This window comes from Hyla sarda, chromosome 5 (assembly GCF_029499605.1).
Source record: "Hyla sarda isolate aHylSar1 chromosome 5, aHylSar1.hap1, whole genome shotgun sequence".
NCBI lineage: Eukaryota > Metazoa > Chordata > Amphibia > Anura > Hylidae > Hyla > Hyla sarda.
The window spans coordinates 154,756,016-154,773,523 of record NC_079193.1 but is presented as its reverse complement, the minus strand read 5'-3'; the positions used below and the strand labels follow the sequence as shown (position 1 = coordinate 154,773,523).

General features: G+C 41.3%; 1 protein-coding gene across 1 annotated transcript in view; it reads left to right on the top strand.

Moving 5' to 3' along the window:
* The window catches only part of LANCL2 (LanC like glutathione S-transferase 2), a 60,672-nt gene extending 43,775 nt beyond the window's left edge, over positions 1-16,897 (top strand). Inside the window, exons 8-9 of the mRNA XM_056520541.1 lie at positions 4,314-4,386; positions 10,183-16,897. Coding sequence (XP_056376516.1) covers positions 4,314-4,386; positions 10,183-10,259 — 150 coding nt within the window. The 3' untranslated portion in view covers positions 10,260-16,897. The remainder of the gene's footprint in view (positions 1-4,313; positions 4,387-10,182) is intronic.
* Positions 16,898-17,508: the final 611 nt, after the last annotated feature.

Genomic DNA, 17,508 nt, shown 5'->3' with positions numbered 1-17,508 from the left:
TTAATAGTCCCCATAGGGGGACTGTTTATAGTAATCATTCAATTGCTAGTACTGTTCATTGCTATGCATAAGACATAGCACTGAGCAGTGTTATCGGTCATCTTCTGCTCTGGTCTGCTCGATGTGAGACCAGAGCAGAAGACCTGTGGAAGGCAGCGGAGGCAGGTGAGGGGACCTCCGTCTGCCGTTCTGGATGATCGGATAGCCACGGTATTGATCACGGCATCTCAGGGGTTAATGGCGGACATCCGCGTGATCGCAGATGTCCGCCATTACCGGCAGGTCTCTTGCTGCTATCAGCAGCTGGGACCTGCCGCGCATGACCTGAGCATCGCTCCAATGCTGGCGGTTATGCATAGGACATAAATGTATGTCCCGGTGCGTTAAGTACCACCGCACCAGAACGTGCATTTATGTCCTGTGTCGTTAAGGGGTTAAACAGGCGATCTGATTAGTTGCTATGGGCAACTGGTCAACTTTTCCTCTGCACAGCTTTAGATAAATCTCCCCCAATGACTTTCCAAATGGTCCTGTGCTATATGGCAATACCTGGTAAGGAGTCCCAGGAACATGCAGCATCATCATATAAGCACCATGGCTCTATGCTGTAACCACTCTTACTAGATGTGATAGACAGTCTGGGGGTGGCCAAAAGGAGGCAACTGACAAGATGAGACCACTATATATAATAATAAATAGCAGTAATGAAATTATTACTGAATATCTGTCTCTATCCAGTAAAAAAAATTCTAGGTGATACATTCCCTTTACATTCACTATTGGTTTTTAGAAGGTTGTCATAACACATAAACCTACGCTTAAAAAGAAATGTTATATGTTCCCAAAAGTTCCTTAAAAATCTACTTGTGAACTTTAGCATTTTCTGTATAAAGAAATTCTGTGGAGCAAATGTATTCCTTTAGGGGCGAGCTTGTTAATGGCCACCTTTTCTTGTAGTTAATAATAAAGTAAACCCAATGTTTAAAGAGAAGATCTAGATAGAATTTTGAATGGGCTTTTTTTTCTGTTTTTATTTTCCGAATCAGTAAAACTTTGTGCTCTTGACCTGTATTTTTTGGCTTTTTGAGTACCCAGATTCCCATACTGATAATTAGTATCTAAATGTTTTGCTGCTCTGAGATACTCAGTGGTTTCCTGGCAGATGTAAATTGCATCTGAAAGCTCATACAGTATATTTTATGATCAAGGAAATAACCCTTTGGGGAAATCCTGATCTTTCATGATGCGTTTGGGTCTGAAGATTCCACCTTTTAGTAGTCTTTTTGTGAAACTGAGTTATATTAACCTATTTACAACAAGTACCAAGCTATTAAAAATGCAAGACATTTCCCTTCAAGTGCTGTTACTTTAAAGTAGAGGCATCATAAGGCACATTAATAATTTGATAGAAAAGAACCAGTTGCAGTGTGGCTTTATGTATTGATTCTGGTCTTATGTATGGTTTGTTCCTTGTTGAGCATTTGACGTCTTCCTTAGACATCCTGCAGTGCGTATTGCATCTGATTGGTCACATATAGGAGTCTCGTGTGTTTGTTTTTCTTTGTTCTGTAAATAAAAACATTTTTCCCATGTTTTATGTGTCGCAGCATTGCTTTTTTGTAGGTTTTAATAAGATTTTCTTACTCTATTTTGCTGCTGTCCCTTTTTGATAAATAGATTGTTTAAAAATAGTAAAGATGCTTTAAAAGGAAACACAACCTTACAGGGCACCCATTAACATCAATGGGCAACCACATTAATACACAGTCCCTCCAATAGTAAGACCTCTCTACAGACTAGTTAAGTCCTTTTAGACAGCACCATGCTTCTTTTACTAGGAGACACTCCTACAAACGTTATATGATTGTGATCCTTGCTAAAATGAAGGAGCTGAAGTATTTCTTCAAACAGCGCACCCATGTCTTCCATTCACGGCTAGTACACAGCCCTCACGCCCCCTCCCATAGACATAAATGGAAAGGGCGTGGCATGACAGCATGAACATGAAAGCCCCAAGCTTCTGTGCAGAACACCGCGGTGCTGGCCCTGAGATTGCAGGGAATGCCAGTGGCCGGACCACCCATGATCAGACATCTTATGCCCCTATCCTTTGGATAGGGGATAATATTAGGGCTGGGCGGTATGACCAAATCTGCGTATCACGGTATTTATCAGCCCAGCGCTGCGCTATTCTGCCCCCCCCCCCCAACAAAAATTATCAGCCCAGCGCTGCCCCCATCTGGGTAAATACTCACATGTCACCCGATGCCCTCCACGTGCTCTTTGTTACCGCCGCCGGCGTAGACACAAGGTAAACAAAATAAACTCACGCATGTTCCGACGTCGGCCTTATGCTAGGGACGGGAACGTCGGACAGCCGTCAGCCTATCACCGGCCGCAGTGATGTTCCGCCTCGGCCGCTGATAGGCTGAGCCCACTGTCATGTAAGAAGCTCTGGGCGGCTTCTTACATGACAGTGGGCTCAGCCTATCAGTGGCCGAGGCGGAACATCGCTGCGGCCGGTGATAGGCTGACGGCTGTCCGACATTCCATTCACTAGGAAGCAGATGAGGCCGGTACCAGACCAAAGGGAGGCGAGTTAAAGTTTATTTTGTTTATTTTTTGCAGCCCGGGCATAGGGATACCACACAGTATAGAGCAGTGGTCTTCAACCTGCCGACCTCCAGATGTTGCAAAACTGCAACTCCCAGCATGCCCGGACAGCCAATGGCTGTCCGGGCATGCTGAGAGTTGAAGTTTTGCAACATCTGGAGGTCGGCAGGTTGAAGACCACTGGTATAGAGTGTCAGCGCCCGCGGCCGCAACAAACATGAGGATGAGGAGGGCAGTGCATGCGGGTGACATATCAGTATTTATCCCGATGGGGACAGCTCTGGGCTGATAATTAATTGGGGGGCAGAACAGCGCTCGCGGGTGACTTGTGATTAGTTCCCCGATGTGGGGACAGCGCAGCGCTGGGCTCATTCATTCATTCATTCCCGAGGGGGAGGGGCCCAACCGGTATTGCGGTATGGGTTAAAATTCATATCGTGCAGCACAAAAATGTCGGTATTCGGTATGAACCGGTATACCGCCCAGCCCTAGATAATATGTATAGGGGCAGAGAACCTCTTTAATGACTAAAATCCCACAGGTTCCCTTGAAAAGTGATACCTAATTTTTAAGTTGAATATGTGAAAACATTATGGGAACACACCTATTTATCATTGAATTCAGGCATTTCATTCAGTCTCCTTGTCCCAGGCCTATTAAATATAGGCTCTAACAATGCAGGAGACACAAAAACTGACACAAAGTGGCAGATCATGTATAGTACACTTTGACGGGAAAAAAAATTGTACAACAAATTGTGAAAATCAAAATACTTTATGTGTGAGTACAATGATTATATAAGTGATAGCAATATTATAGCAAGAAGAAAAACTAGACAATTGAAAGGAGGCTATAGTACCTTGTTAGACCACCTCCAGCCTGGATACAAGATGAGATGTGGTTGGACATGGAGGCATACAGGCTCTGCATGACGTCCTTAGACACATTTGCTCACAGATGTTGCAGCTGGGCCTATAGATCCTGCACACTCGTAGGTTGCCAATCCTGGGAAACCTGCGTTATCCTGCTGAAAATGCCAGCTAGAAGCCATGAGAGGTAACACATGTGGCCGCAGGTTGTCCTGCACATATTGCTTAGCTGTTATTGTCCCTAGAATTACTAATAGGGGTGACCGACTGCCATATGTGATTGCTCCCAGATTTCATTTTTAAAGTAGTAAAAGGAAATAGGGGAGATTTATCAAAACCTGTATAGAGGAGAAGTTGCTAAGTTGTCCATAGCAACCAATCAGATTGCTTCTTTCATTTTTAAGAGGCCTTTTCAAAAATGAAAGAAGCAATCTGATTGGCTATGGGAAACTCAGCCACTTTTCCTCTGGACGGGTTTTGATAAATCTTCCACATAAAACCTATATAAACTGGGTATTGTTGTAATCATACTGACCTACAAAATAAAGATAGTGTCTCATTTTTACCATAAAATTCACTAAGTAAAAACAAAACCCCCTGAAAGGAGTTCCACCTTTTTTTAAGTTTTCTCCCCATTTTATTTTATTTTTTTTTCTTTGCTTTCTTTTACTCATTTGACTGTATTATTGAATTAGGAGTTTTATTGTACAGTATTTGGACAGTTAGTATTTGTGATGTTTGGTGTATTTTGTATAGACAGTTGTGTACTTCTTATTATAACTAATATGTTTGTTTGTTTGTTTTTTTTGTTGTTTTTTTTTTCTCTTGAAGTTTGCAGAATGGTGTTTAGATTATGGTGCACATGGATGCCGAATCCCGGACAGACCATACTCTCTCTTTGAAGGTAACCCATTTATCAGTATGCAAGCTGTACTCCCTAGTGATTATCCCAGTTTTTGCATATTGACATCAATTCAATAGATGAAATAAAGTGACATTTTAGAAGATGATTACCCTCGGAAAAAGCTGAAAGTGTAATCTCTTCTCCTCGTGCATGGGCAATACCCCTCCCACAGATACTAAACTAATTACTAATTGTTTTTAGTGATGGATGACCTTTGGGGAATAGGGGGGGGGGGGGGTCATCAGCATGGCTGTCACACTAGCTGTACTCTTCCCCAAGGTGCTAGATAAGCATGCAGTTCCATGTCCTGCAGTTCCTTCAACCCCAGTTACCCATCCCCTTTGTGTGTAGGATGCACCAGTGGTAAGGTAGCATTCTCTTTCAGCTGCATGCTGTCCCTGCTAAGAACTGTCAGTGCATCTTCCACTTCTCCCTGAATTACCACTGCCTGTGCTGAGTGCATTGATGATACAAGTTTGCCCCCTAGTGTCCCACCAAAGGATAACTGAGCTCCAAAGTCTACTTTAATATCCGAACTTGAATCCTTTGCCTTAGGACTTCAGCTGGTCCATGTGCACGGTATAATGTCTGCATTTCCATGCAGAATCCCATAATGCTATGCAGCCGAAGCCATTACCCCTTCCATAGTTGGAGTTATTATATTGTTTCCTTATGCTACACAAAGTACTGTACCTATCATGGCTATGGACATTACCACCTTAAATAGGCGGACTAGTTGCAATATGCAGATGTACCAGTCTCCCCTTCATGTAGAATCTAGTATACTATGCCAAGAGCCACAGTGCCCCCTTCCATAAGTGGGTTAAATGTTATGCAGAGGTACCCTCCTCTACTACATATAGGCCCAGATTTATCAAACTATGCGAGAAAACCAATCACAGCGCAGTTTTGCTATTTAATGAGCTCTGGTAAAGTGAAAGCTGAGCTGTGATTGGCTGCTCTGGGTAAATCACTCCAGTTTTTCTCACACAGTTTGAGAGATGTGGGCCATAGTACCTGGCATGGCTACACTAACAGCTCTCTACACCATATACATCATATACTACTGCTCTCTAGTCCTGTCTGTCACAGTCTTCCTTACCTTTTCTACCTATCTCAGATGCGTCCAAGGTCTCTGTTGCTCAGTAGACCAGAGTGGTCTGTGTGCCCAATATCTGTGCTCAAGGCATGGCCTTTTCTTACCAACTCCAGACTCTTCACACTTGACCTGTGGAGGGCTTCTTATCCAGAACAACTTGGCCTCTGCTTTTCTGATTGGTAGAGCCGGTTCTGCTTCCTGCTTGACTTTCCAGTTCTGACATCATGTTATTCCTGGATGCAGTGTGTGTGGTTTTATTTTATTTATCTGGTCTGGAATCGGTTAATGCTGAAGTTGCAGTCACAATTTTCTCTGGTGGATCTGAAGTCACTCAGTATTCTTCCGATGATTTACCATCCCTGCATTTGGACCATGTGGGCATTACCCTGTTTTATACCTGTAAAACGCATATTGGTGCTCGTAGCACAACACAGTAAGGTGGGCACAATCTGTTTATTAATTACAGCACTCCTGCATTTTATGGGTTAACGGGACATGTAGCACCTCTCTTGTTTTTTCCTTATTTTATCTAAAAATGTGTCCAAAGAATAACATTTTATTTTGCCCTTGTTGTCTTATGAGGATATCCCCTGTCCATGTGCTTTGTTTTGGGCATCTGGATATTATAGAGAGAGGTTTCCCTACCTGATAGCCACAATATACGAGCTGCTCCAATTCAAACTATGGTTAACCATTCATATTCAGATGTGTGCAAAGTTGTTGGTACTCTTCCCTTAATGACAGAAAAAATCCACAATCTTCCCTGAAATAACTTAAAACTGACAAAAATAATAATGAATAAAAATGTACTGTATATTAACTCATGAGAATCAGACATTGGGGGAAATTTATTAAAAGCTGTGCAAAAGAAAAGTAGCCCAGTTGCCCATAGCAACCAATCAGATTGCTTCTTTCATTTTGCATAGACCTTGTTAAAAATGAAAGAAGCGAGCTGATTGGTTGTTAGGGGCAACGTTTCCTCTGGGAACGTTTTGATAAATCTTCTCCATTGTGTTTGAATTGAGGTTCAACAGAATCATTATCGAAAAAACTAAATAATGAAACTGGTCTGGACAAAAATGATGGGACCCTGACCTTAATATTTGGTGGCACAACCTTTTGATGCAGTCGCGGCAATCCAGCAATTTCTATTACTCTGTGAGACTTCTGCTTTTGTCTACTGGTAACTTGGCCAACTTCTCATAAGATACTTCTGCAGCTGTCTCAGGTGTGAATTGTGTCTTTTCCAGACTGCATGTTACAGCTCCTTCCACAGATGTTTACCCTTATGGACCAAGCCCATTTTGACCTTAAAGGGATACTCCCATGGAAAACTTTTTTTTTTTTTTTTTAAATCAACTGGTGCCAGAATGTTAAACAGATTTGTAAATCACTTCTATTAAAACATCTTAATCCTTCCAATACTTTTTAGAGGCTTTATACTAAAGAGAAATCCAAAAAAGAAATTCATTTCCTCTGATGTCATGACCACAGTGCTCTCTGCTGACCTCTGCTGTCCATTTCAGGAACTGTCCAGAGCAGAAGAAAATCCCCATAGCAAACATATGCTGCTCTGGACAGTTTAAAATCCCTCTATTTTGACGACCTATAACTTTTTCATTTTTCTGTATAGGCAGCGGTATGAGTGCTCATTTTTTGCACAGTGATCTGTACTTTTTATTGATGTTACATTTCTGTATATAAAACTTTAATTAATTTTTTTATAAATTTTTTTTAAAAATAAAATGTGACAAAAAAGCAGCAATTTTTGACTTTTTTTTTTTCTTCACGCCGTTCACCATATAGGATCATTAACAGTATATTTTAATAGAGCTGACATTTACGCATGCGGCAATACCAAATATGTTTATACATTTTTTTTTACACTTTTTGGGAGTAAAATGGGAAAAAGGGACATTTTAAATTTTTTGATTGAGGTGGGGATTTTTCACAGTTCTTTCAAATTTAATTTTACTTTTTTTTTTTCTTTTTTTCACACTTTAATAGGGGACTATTTATAGCAATCAGTTGATTGCTTATACTGTTCAGTGCTATGCCACTTCAGAATAGTCCAATGTTTTGCTCTTAGCTATTTTTGAGTGTTTTTAGCTGTGTGTCATTTTCCTGTTAGAGGACCCATGACCTGTGATTGAGACTAAGCCTCCTGGCACTGTGCAGCACATTTCACTCCAGAATGCATTGATAGTCTTAAGATTTTGTGGTGCCCTGTATAGATTGAATCCCTGCGGTGCAAGAGGCAGCAAAGCAGTCCCAAGACATAACTGAGGCTCCTCTATGCTTCACAGTAGGTGAGAGAGGGGGAGATTTATTAAAACCTGTCTAGAGGAAAAGTTGATGAGTTGTCCATAGCAACCAATCAGATCGCTTCTTTCATTTTTGAAATGGCCTCTGAAAAATGAAAGAAGTGATCTGATTGGTTGCTATGGGCAACTCAGTAACTTTTCCTCTGGACAGGTTTTGATAAATCTCCCCCAGTGTAATTTTCTTTATATGCTTCATTTTTGTGCTTGCGAATGTAGATCTAATGTGACTTGCCAAAAAGCTCCAGTTTTGTCTAATCTGTCCTGCATACTAAGAAGAACACTGTACCGACTGTGAAGCATGGAGGTGGCTCTATTATGTTTTGGGGCTGCTTTGCTGCATCTGGCACAGGGTGTCTTTAACCTCTTCAGGACACAGGGCGTATGGATACGCCCTGCATTCAGAGTCCTTAAGGACCGAGGGCGTATCCATACGCCCGTGGGAAATCCGGTCCCCACCGCTAGCCGGTTGGGGACCGGAGCCGGATGTCTGCTGATGTCCTGAGACCCCCCCATGTCGGCGATCAGAGAAAATCGCATGTCAATTCAGACATGCGATTTTCTCCAATTCCGGGCTGATCGGGTCTCACGTGACCCGATCACCCGGAAAATAGGACTGCGATCTCCTCCTTTCCCCTGCCATTAGTCAGAACGGCTCCAGGATCTTCGCTGGAGCCTGCTGGATACTTGCTCAGGTAGGGAATCGACGGTGGGGGGGGGGGGGAATTGAAAGTAAAACGATCTTTACTGTGGCAACCACTAGGAAGGCCAAACGGCAACTCCCAGCATGGCCAGACAGCCAAAGGCTGTCTGGGCATGCTGGGAGTTGTAGTTTTGCAACATCTGGAGGGTCACAGTTTGGAGACTACTGTTACAGTGGTGCCCAAACGGTAGCCCTCCAGATGTTGCCAAACTACAACTCTCAGCATGCCTCGACTGCCCAGGCATGCTGGGAGTTGTAGTTCTGTAACATCTGTCCCTTCAGATTTAGCAATTTTAATGAAATTTTTGAAAATTGCTGCTCTACTTAGAAGCCCTCAAATTTTTTCAAAAAGCAAAAATATGTCCATTTTATGATGCCAACATAAAGTGGACATATTGTGTTTGTGAAGAAAAATAAAATTTATTGTGAATATCCATTTTGCTTACAAGTAGAGAGCTTCAAAGTTAGAAAAATGCAAAATTTTCATGAAATTTTGGGATTTTTCACCAAAAAAGGATGCAAGTAATGACGAAAATTTACCACCAAAATAAAGTAGAATATGTCACGAAAAAAACAATCTCAGAATCAGAATATTCGGTAAAAGCGTTTTCGCGTTATTAATTCGTAAAGTGACGGTGGTCAGAATTGCGAAAAAGGGCTCAGTCCTTAAGGTGAAAAGGGGCTGTGTCCTTAAGGGGTTAATCTGTACAGGTTAAAATAAAATCTCAAGACTATTAAGGCATTCTGAAGCGAAATGTTCTGCACAGTGCCAGGAGGCTTGGTCTCAGTTGCAGGTTATGTGTTCTCCAACAGGATAATGACCCAAAACACACGGCTACAAACACCCAGGAATGGCTAAGAGTAGAACTTGGGACTATTCTGAAGTGGCCTTCTATGAGCCCTGATCTGAATTCTATTGTACATCTGTGGAAGGAGCTGGAACAAGTTGTCTGGAGAAGACACCATTCACACCTGAGACAGCTGGATCAGTATCTTATGAGGAATGGGTCAAGATACCTGTAGACTAGAGCAGAAGTCTCATTGGGAAATGTCTGGATTCCTCATAAGGTTGTGCAGCAAAATAATAAATTCAGGGGGACATCATTTTTGTCCAGGTCAGTTTCATTATTTTGTTTTACAAAATGATTCTGTTGAACCACAATTCAGAAGCAATGTCTGATTTTCATTAGTTGATTTTCAGTAAATTTTTATACATTATTACTTTTATGTCAGTTTCATGTTATTTCAGGAAACATTGTGGGACGGGTACCAACAATTGTTTTTTCCATGTCTGTATCCATGCATCTGAATGTCAGCAGTGTAATACTGTGTTTCCGTTATGCAATTGTTGAAGGGAAAATGTTTGACTGTCTGCGGCTTTCCCTGATTCCACCAGCTGTTTGCCTTGGGATGTCAGGAGCTGGACCCACAGTGGTCAATGTGCAAGAAGTTGTAGGGGATTGACCCTTTATGGGCCATAACTGTATATGGAATATGTATACCTGACATTTATGGTAAAAAGGATCATAGGATGGGATATTTTTTATTCATATTGCACATATACCAAAAATCTATTGTTTATTAAAAATATTAAAAAAAATTCTAGATATTTACAGACATTCCTGGTCTCTGAAATGATCCATTCTTATTAGAGAACCTCTTCCTTCCTGCAGGAATGGCTGGCACAATTCATTTCTTGTCAGACGTGATGACACCAGAGACTTCACGCTTTCCTGCATTTGAACTTTGACTGGCTGGCAGGAGACTATGGAGAGGAGTATCTGTCAGCACTTGGAGAAGATGAAGAGCTCAGATGTGTTACATTTGGTGCCTCCACCTTACTTGCCAACCTAGATTCATCACCACTTTTTACAGAAGAGCAGTTATGGTGTTTTCTGCAGACACCACTGCTAAAAATAAGTTTATCCTGAATTTTGTTATTTATCCTGTGATATTGTTGTATGTTTGTTGAAACTGGGAGATGCTTCATTTTTTGTTTTATGTTAACACCTTTTGGTGTTGGAAATATTGGCTGCTTTTGTTGACCCTTTTAGGAGACACTGTAAAGTATAATTTACTTTGATTCATAGTGTATAGTCTAATCCAGAATTAAAGGAAATCTGTCAGCGGTATCGCCTGCACTAAAGCTGTCACACAGGCTTGTAGCGCCGGTGATGCTGAATAAAAAGATACTCATGGTGACCAGATTTGCCAATCCGTTCCGCAGCAATTCACTTTTTTCTTTTTATGCAAATGAGGGCCTTGAGGCATGGGCGGAGCTCCAAACCGAGCTAGGGGCACGCTGATGTCATCTTCACCGGGCGGTTGCTCCACCCAGCTCATCAATATTCATAACCCCTTCCCTTCTCTTGTGCACCGTGTTAGTGTACGGCGCATGCGCCGTACACTAACACGGGGCGCAAGAGCAGGGAGGGGGGTTATGAATATTGATGAGCTAGGCGGAGTGGCCGCACTACAAGCCTGTGTGACAGCTTTAGTGCAGGTGATACTGCTGACAGATTTCCTTTAACACTGATTTATGCAATGAATCTGGCCATTGTAGACAGTAGAAGAATAACCGCCTGCTATTTACATTTCCACTACAATTAGCTTGGACCATGCAAGGAATAAATCTTAAAGGGTGAGACACTTTTATCCTTGTTATGTCGGTAAAGTTTTGTTTGTGCTTGTCTTATTATTGCCTGTTTGGTTACACTTGATCTACTGCTGTGTGATACAATACAGTAAAGTTTACATTACAAACAAGACTCCCAACTGTACATATGCTTGTAAGATAAAATCTTCTTTGTGTTGAATGGGTCTTGTTGGGAAGATGATACAATGTGGAAACTGCATGGTTAGTTAATGTGTGTAAAGAATGCCTGCGTGTGCTGGGCTGTACAATGCACCTTCACTTCATGGCAAATAAGATGAATACCTGTTCCCACTTTGTCTTATAGCTTCATGATGGCACAAGTTAGTGGCAAGGGGACACGTTGAGTTATCTTTACTGCCCAAAGTGTGTGGAGACAACATTTTAAGAGAAGATTTTCAATCCAGAAGATTACACAACCAGTCACTGTCCCATTTATTACATGCCCTAAAAAATGAAATGGGTAGTCAGAACCTTGAATAATTTCCACTGAAAATCCATAACTGTTGTTCTATGACACATAGAGTGGCCTGAAAACTTAAAGGGGTACTCTGCCCCTAGACATCTTATGGTCCCATAGCTGGGACCCCCACAATCTCTGTGCAGCACCCAGCGTTTCTTTAGAACACTCGGTGCGGGTGGCGAGGGTCGTGACGTCACGGCCACGCCCCCTCGTGACATCACCCCACACCCCCTCATTGCAAGTCTATGGGAGGGGGCATGGCGGCTGCCACACTCCCTCCCATAGATTTACATTGAGGGGGCATGGCCGTGACATCACGACCCCCGCCACCCGCACCCAGTGTTTGGAACATAATGTTCCGAATGCTGGGGCAGCGGAGTACCCCTTCAAATTCCAACTGCAAGTGCTCTGGTGTCTGCAGAAAGAGAGATTTATTTATTTTTTATTCTGTTTATTACATCACATTTCAGAAATTAAAGATGTGAAGGACAACACGGATAACTGATAAAATGATTTAATGGATTTTGCCAGCCTCCTCAACTATAGACTGCTGTGCCACTCTGAGGATGTCACTGCATGCACCGTTTGTACTGAGCTTGTATAGAAAGAGCACTTTGTCTATTCAGTAGTATGCAGCTCCTGACGTGAGAGTGCTTTCTGTATGTCAGGGACGTGAGAATTGAGCATTGTTTAATTTGGGGAGTATGTGTATTTGTGGTGTTTAGGGTATACATATATACTTTATAGATGAATTGTCCTTGCGTTATATGTGACATTACACAGATTGAGTGTGTGGAGGTGGTGTGTGCAAAAGGGAGCATTTTTTTATTGACAGGTTTCTGACATTTAATACTTGTCAGAAAAGGAGATACAGTGGTGCTTGAGCGTTAGTGAAGCCTTTAGAATTTTCTACATATATGCCTAAATTTGACCTAAGACTACATCAGATTTTCACTAAATTAAAAGTCAAAGAGAACCAAATCAAACAAGCAAGTCAAAAGTATTTGACCTAGTCATTTATTTAGTGAGGAAAATGATGCATAAATACATTTTTGTGAGTGTTAAATGTATGTGAACCTTTACTTTTACTCCTTATGCAGCAATAACTACATCTTAAAGGGGTATTCCAGGATTTTTATTATTTGACTATGCTACAGGAGTTGTAAAGTTAGTGTAGTTCATTATATAGTGTCTGTACCTGTGTGTGACGGTTACAGTATACAAAATGACTGTTGTCTTAGATTTTTCCCAGGTTGCAATGCGGCCGAGACCTGACTCACTAGTCAGCTGATGACATAGAGCCTGTCTTCTTCAATGGGTGAAGGGATCGCTTGTTGGAAGAGAGATCAATCTGCAACTAATGCAACAGCTGATTGAAAACCACAGGTCTTTTGAAGGGATGCAGCTCCTTTATGTTTCAATGGGTGGGGTGGCTGATGTGTGGGAGAGAGGAAAATGGAATCATGGGATTTGTAGGCAGAGAAGATAACTCAAAAAGGAAATACCAGTTCATAAAAAGCTAGCCACAGTGTTATGGTAATCTCATAACATATCCATTTAGCCCCAAGACAAGCGCAGATCCTTCCTAAGCATGTCCATTACTGTCTGCCAGGTACGTACTAACGTACTATGGTGGATAACCCCTTTAATGTTGATTAGTCCTGCATATCATCCTGGATGACCTATAGCTTAGGCTACATTCACAACATGTTTTTGTAATTTGGCTGCCAAATCTAATTGGGGAATTTAAAAACCGACCATAACCGCATCCCCGCCAGACCCGTGATGCATCTCATTTATTTGAAAGGGCCAGACAGAGTCAGTTAGTGACTCTGGTCAGTTTATTTTTGTACCATATCTAGTCTTGTTGCCGGACTGAAAATCGCGGTCTGACACAGTCCGGCAATAAAATGGATTTAGTTAAAAATATACCGATCAGAGTCTCTGACTCCCCCCAGTACATTCAAATGAATGGGATGCGGCGCGGGGATACAGCAGCGGCCCGGTTATTAGTTCCCCTGCCTGATTCCGCAGCTGAATTACAAAAATGTGGTGTACAAAACGACTTCAATTCTGTTATGTTGCTTCAGGTCCTGAAAAAATTTTGTATTGGATTCAGGACCTAAAGGCCATTTGTAAACTTTATCTTTGTTCTTCTTTAAGCATTCTTTGGTAGAACAACTTGTGTCCTTACGGTCATTGGCCCTTATCTACTAAAGGTAATCCAACTCTTTTGTCAGGTTTTGTGTGCATGTTGTGCCAGATTTTGCGACCAAAAAAATCCATGAAACTTGTCCAACTCTCCATTTTACTCAGAAAACCTGAAAAGAGGCATGGCCACAGGGGAAAAGGGGCATGTTCTTGACAGTTTTGAAAAATCCCAACAAATTTACTAATGTTCCTACATAAAATGTGATGGATTTGACTTATGGAAAACCCAACAGTTGAGAGCACCAACCATGGAAAACATCTGTCAAGAAAAAACCCCACAAAGAAAACAACACTCCACTCTAAGTAAATGAGGACCATTGTCTTTCTTTATGACCCACGTTCTCAGACAGATGTCCTGACATTTTGGCATTATCTTTTGTTATCAGCAAGCTCTGGGGAGGGGTGGACTGAGGTAAAAGATCTGCGGGAGGCACTCACCATGTCAAAAGAATGCAAGCTTTATTTTTATTTTTTGTGCCTTAAAAATGCAGCATGGCCAGACACGGATGCCACATATCGGACTTCGTAACTACAGCTGTTTAATTGCGCCATGGAGTTTTATCAGGTTATGGCATCTCACCTGTGCACTGGAGGTTTTACCTCCTAAATCGTGATCCAAGTGAGAGGGTGTTTACAATGTTAGCAGCAATAAAACATTTTTTTTTAAAGCAAATAGAAAAGTACAGTAAGATTAATTACGATGCAGCTAAAGAGAAACTGTTTAGATAAACATATTAAGGTCAAACCTGACATTCAACCCTAGATTCCCTAATGCGTCAGTTCTGATAATCTATCGTGCTTCATGTTGAAGCAGTAACTTCCGCCTGTCTATGCCTTCCTTTGTATTAACTCTTTCAATCCCGCACATTTTTAGACTACAATGATCATTTCCATGTACATCCTTAAGGTGTGCAATAAATCTAAGAGCTCCTTTTTTCTGTTTTTGAAATGAATAAATGTGTACTCTAAACCGGGTATGTAACGCACGTATAGTGCATCTGATAGAAAAACGCTTACAAGGGCAAAAGATGGTATAGACTAGGTAGGAGGTACGGCAGCAAATACAGTCTTTTATATTGATGGTAATCCCTCCTATATTTAGGTTTTTACCAGTATACATGAAAGAGCACCACGAACAGGAACCACATTTAAAATTTCCTTTAGGAATGGCTTTATTTAAAGGGGTACTCTGCTGCTCAGTGTTTGGAACAAACTGTTCCGAACAATGGAGTCGGCATCGGCAGCTCATGATGTCATAGCCCTGCCCCATAGACCTGTATTGAGGGGGTGGGGGGTGATGTCATGAGGGGGTGGGGCTATGATGTCATGAGCTCCCGGTTCCAGCGTTCAGAACAGTTTGTTCCAAATGCTGAGCAGCGGAGTACCACTTTAACTCGTTGTTACTGTCATCCTTACTAGAAAATTTGCTTTGAGTTATAGCATCCTCCAAGTTCTGACATTTCTTGAATGAGATAAGCGGTTTCTTTTAACTAATATCAGTGAGATATAGATTAGGGTCATTCTGAATAATAAACCAATGCTTTTAAATAATGTTTTTAGTTTAAGCTGCCATATGATTAAAATGGAAAGAAAATAAAAACCGCCTTTCACTGTTCACAGCCAACCTTACGTTTTCCTTTAATGAAAGAATTTTTGATTGGCCAGAGCCTGTTCAAGGACTTTAGAGGGATAACATCTGTCTTGAAAGCAATCATATAAATCTCTGGCTTGCTACGAAGAACTGAGGACTTGGTATGAGCGGGATGATAGCTATGATAATATAGCAGGGCATTACCTGCCATAGGTTTCCTATATCCCAATACCTGGACTCCATCCTCTTTTTTTTTTTTTTTAGTGTCTGTGACGCGCGGCTCCGCCTCCAAAACTCACTGCACTCATAGGGCTGCCGCCGGAAAGCCCTGTGTGTATAGTGAGCAAGGGATACGCAGCGTATTTCCCACTGCTGCCATAAATTTTGCGCAGCGTCAAATACGCTGCGTATGCGCCCTGTGGGAACGCACCCTTACACATCAAGGAATTCTAAAGTAGAATGGCTGGTTTTAAAGGTAAATTTTTATTTCCTATCATTATCATTTAGATGTTTCACAAATTCCAGGAATTTGTCCTCTATCCATATAATAAAGACCTAATCAACAGAGCGATAATAAGGATGTACAAAATGTAAAAATGGATTGTTCATACTGAAGACAAATTTCTTTTCAAAGCTGGCTACGTAGAGATTGGCGAGGGTACACGCCACTGGTGTACCCATCGCCACTCCACTGATTTGGGGAGGGGTAATAATAATCCTGAGTTTCCTTCATTTGTACACAGTCTATACACTGACTGTAGATTGTGGAGTAACAAACTCATTGGGGATTGTTTTGTAATATTTTCCAGCCTGGTGAGCATCAACAACTCTTCTTCTCAGGTCTTTCCCTTTGTTGGCGTCATGTTACTTTTCCACTAACCTGTATTGTGAAGATCAGACTTTTATAGATCCCTGTACTTAAAATAAAACTGGTGGCCCATTCACACCTGATTGACATTCCATTGGCTAAAACCACCTGTCTCTTATTTTACATTCAAATTGTCTTCTAACTCTAAGGATGTGCTCACACATTTCAGATTTTTAAGATCAAGACTAATATTTTTTACTTATTTGTTTGATTTGGTTTTCTTAAGCTACTTTTAGGACATGATATAGTTGTAGGCCAAATGTATGCAGAAATACAGAAAATGTTAAAGGCTTCACAAACTTTCAAGCACCAGTATGTATGGGGAGCCTTGAGCTAGATCCCTACTTTTGATGCTTTGAACGAAAGAATGAAATCACTACTTTTGGCTCTGATGAGCAATTTTAATATAAATCATTCCAAAGCTCTGTGAATATTACTGGTTGGAATTGGCTGTTGTTTGTCTTTTACATGTTACGTGTTTTTTATGTATGTGACCTTTAATGCTGTGGTCAGAATATAAAAAAGCTGATAGCAATTGCCTGTGACTCTTAATTCAGATCTTTTGCACAAATATATTAAAATGATGCAAGTGTTATAATCGATTTGGACCATATAGGCTGTTGTTCTTTGTTAGAAGTTCTAAGTAGAAATTGCACTTTGAGTATATCTGTATATACTAATAGGAAATATGAAAAAGGGTTGCCTTTGATTTAGCATACAGGTTTTAACCAGTTGACATTTTGGATGACTAGACATGGCCTATAGGCAATAAATAAAATTAGGTTACTGACATTTATGCAGTGAGTTTTCTGGAAATATAATTTTAGGATATTTTGTTTGGAAAGAGTTTGTCAAACTAAGGCCCCTTTAACACTGCCATTAAGAACGGCCGTTAAGAACCCCCCACCCCAGGGGAACCAATGGTAGGGGGCGGGTGTGCATGTGTCAGCCAATGGAGCTGTCTTAGTCCAGCACTGGAAAGTGCTGAGTCATGTAACACATTCCATGGCAAAACACAAAATATGGCACTACACTGGAATAGCGGGAGAAAAAGACGGCGCAAGCAGTATTTTTTCTCTTGCTATTTTCCCCGTCTCTCCTGATGACCGTCACACTGCTGTGTCATAACGGCAGTGTGAAAGGAGCCTAAATGTGTAATTTACAAATACAGAAAGTGATGCAAACCAAGTTTGGAAAATGATCATGGTAAAAT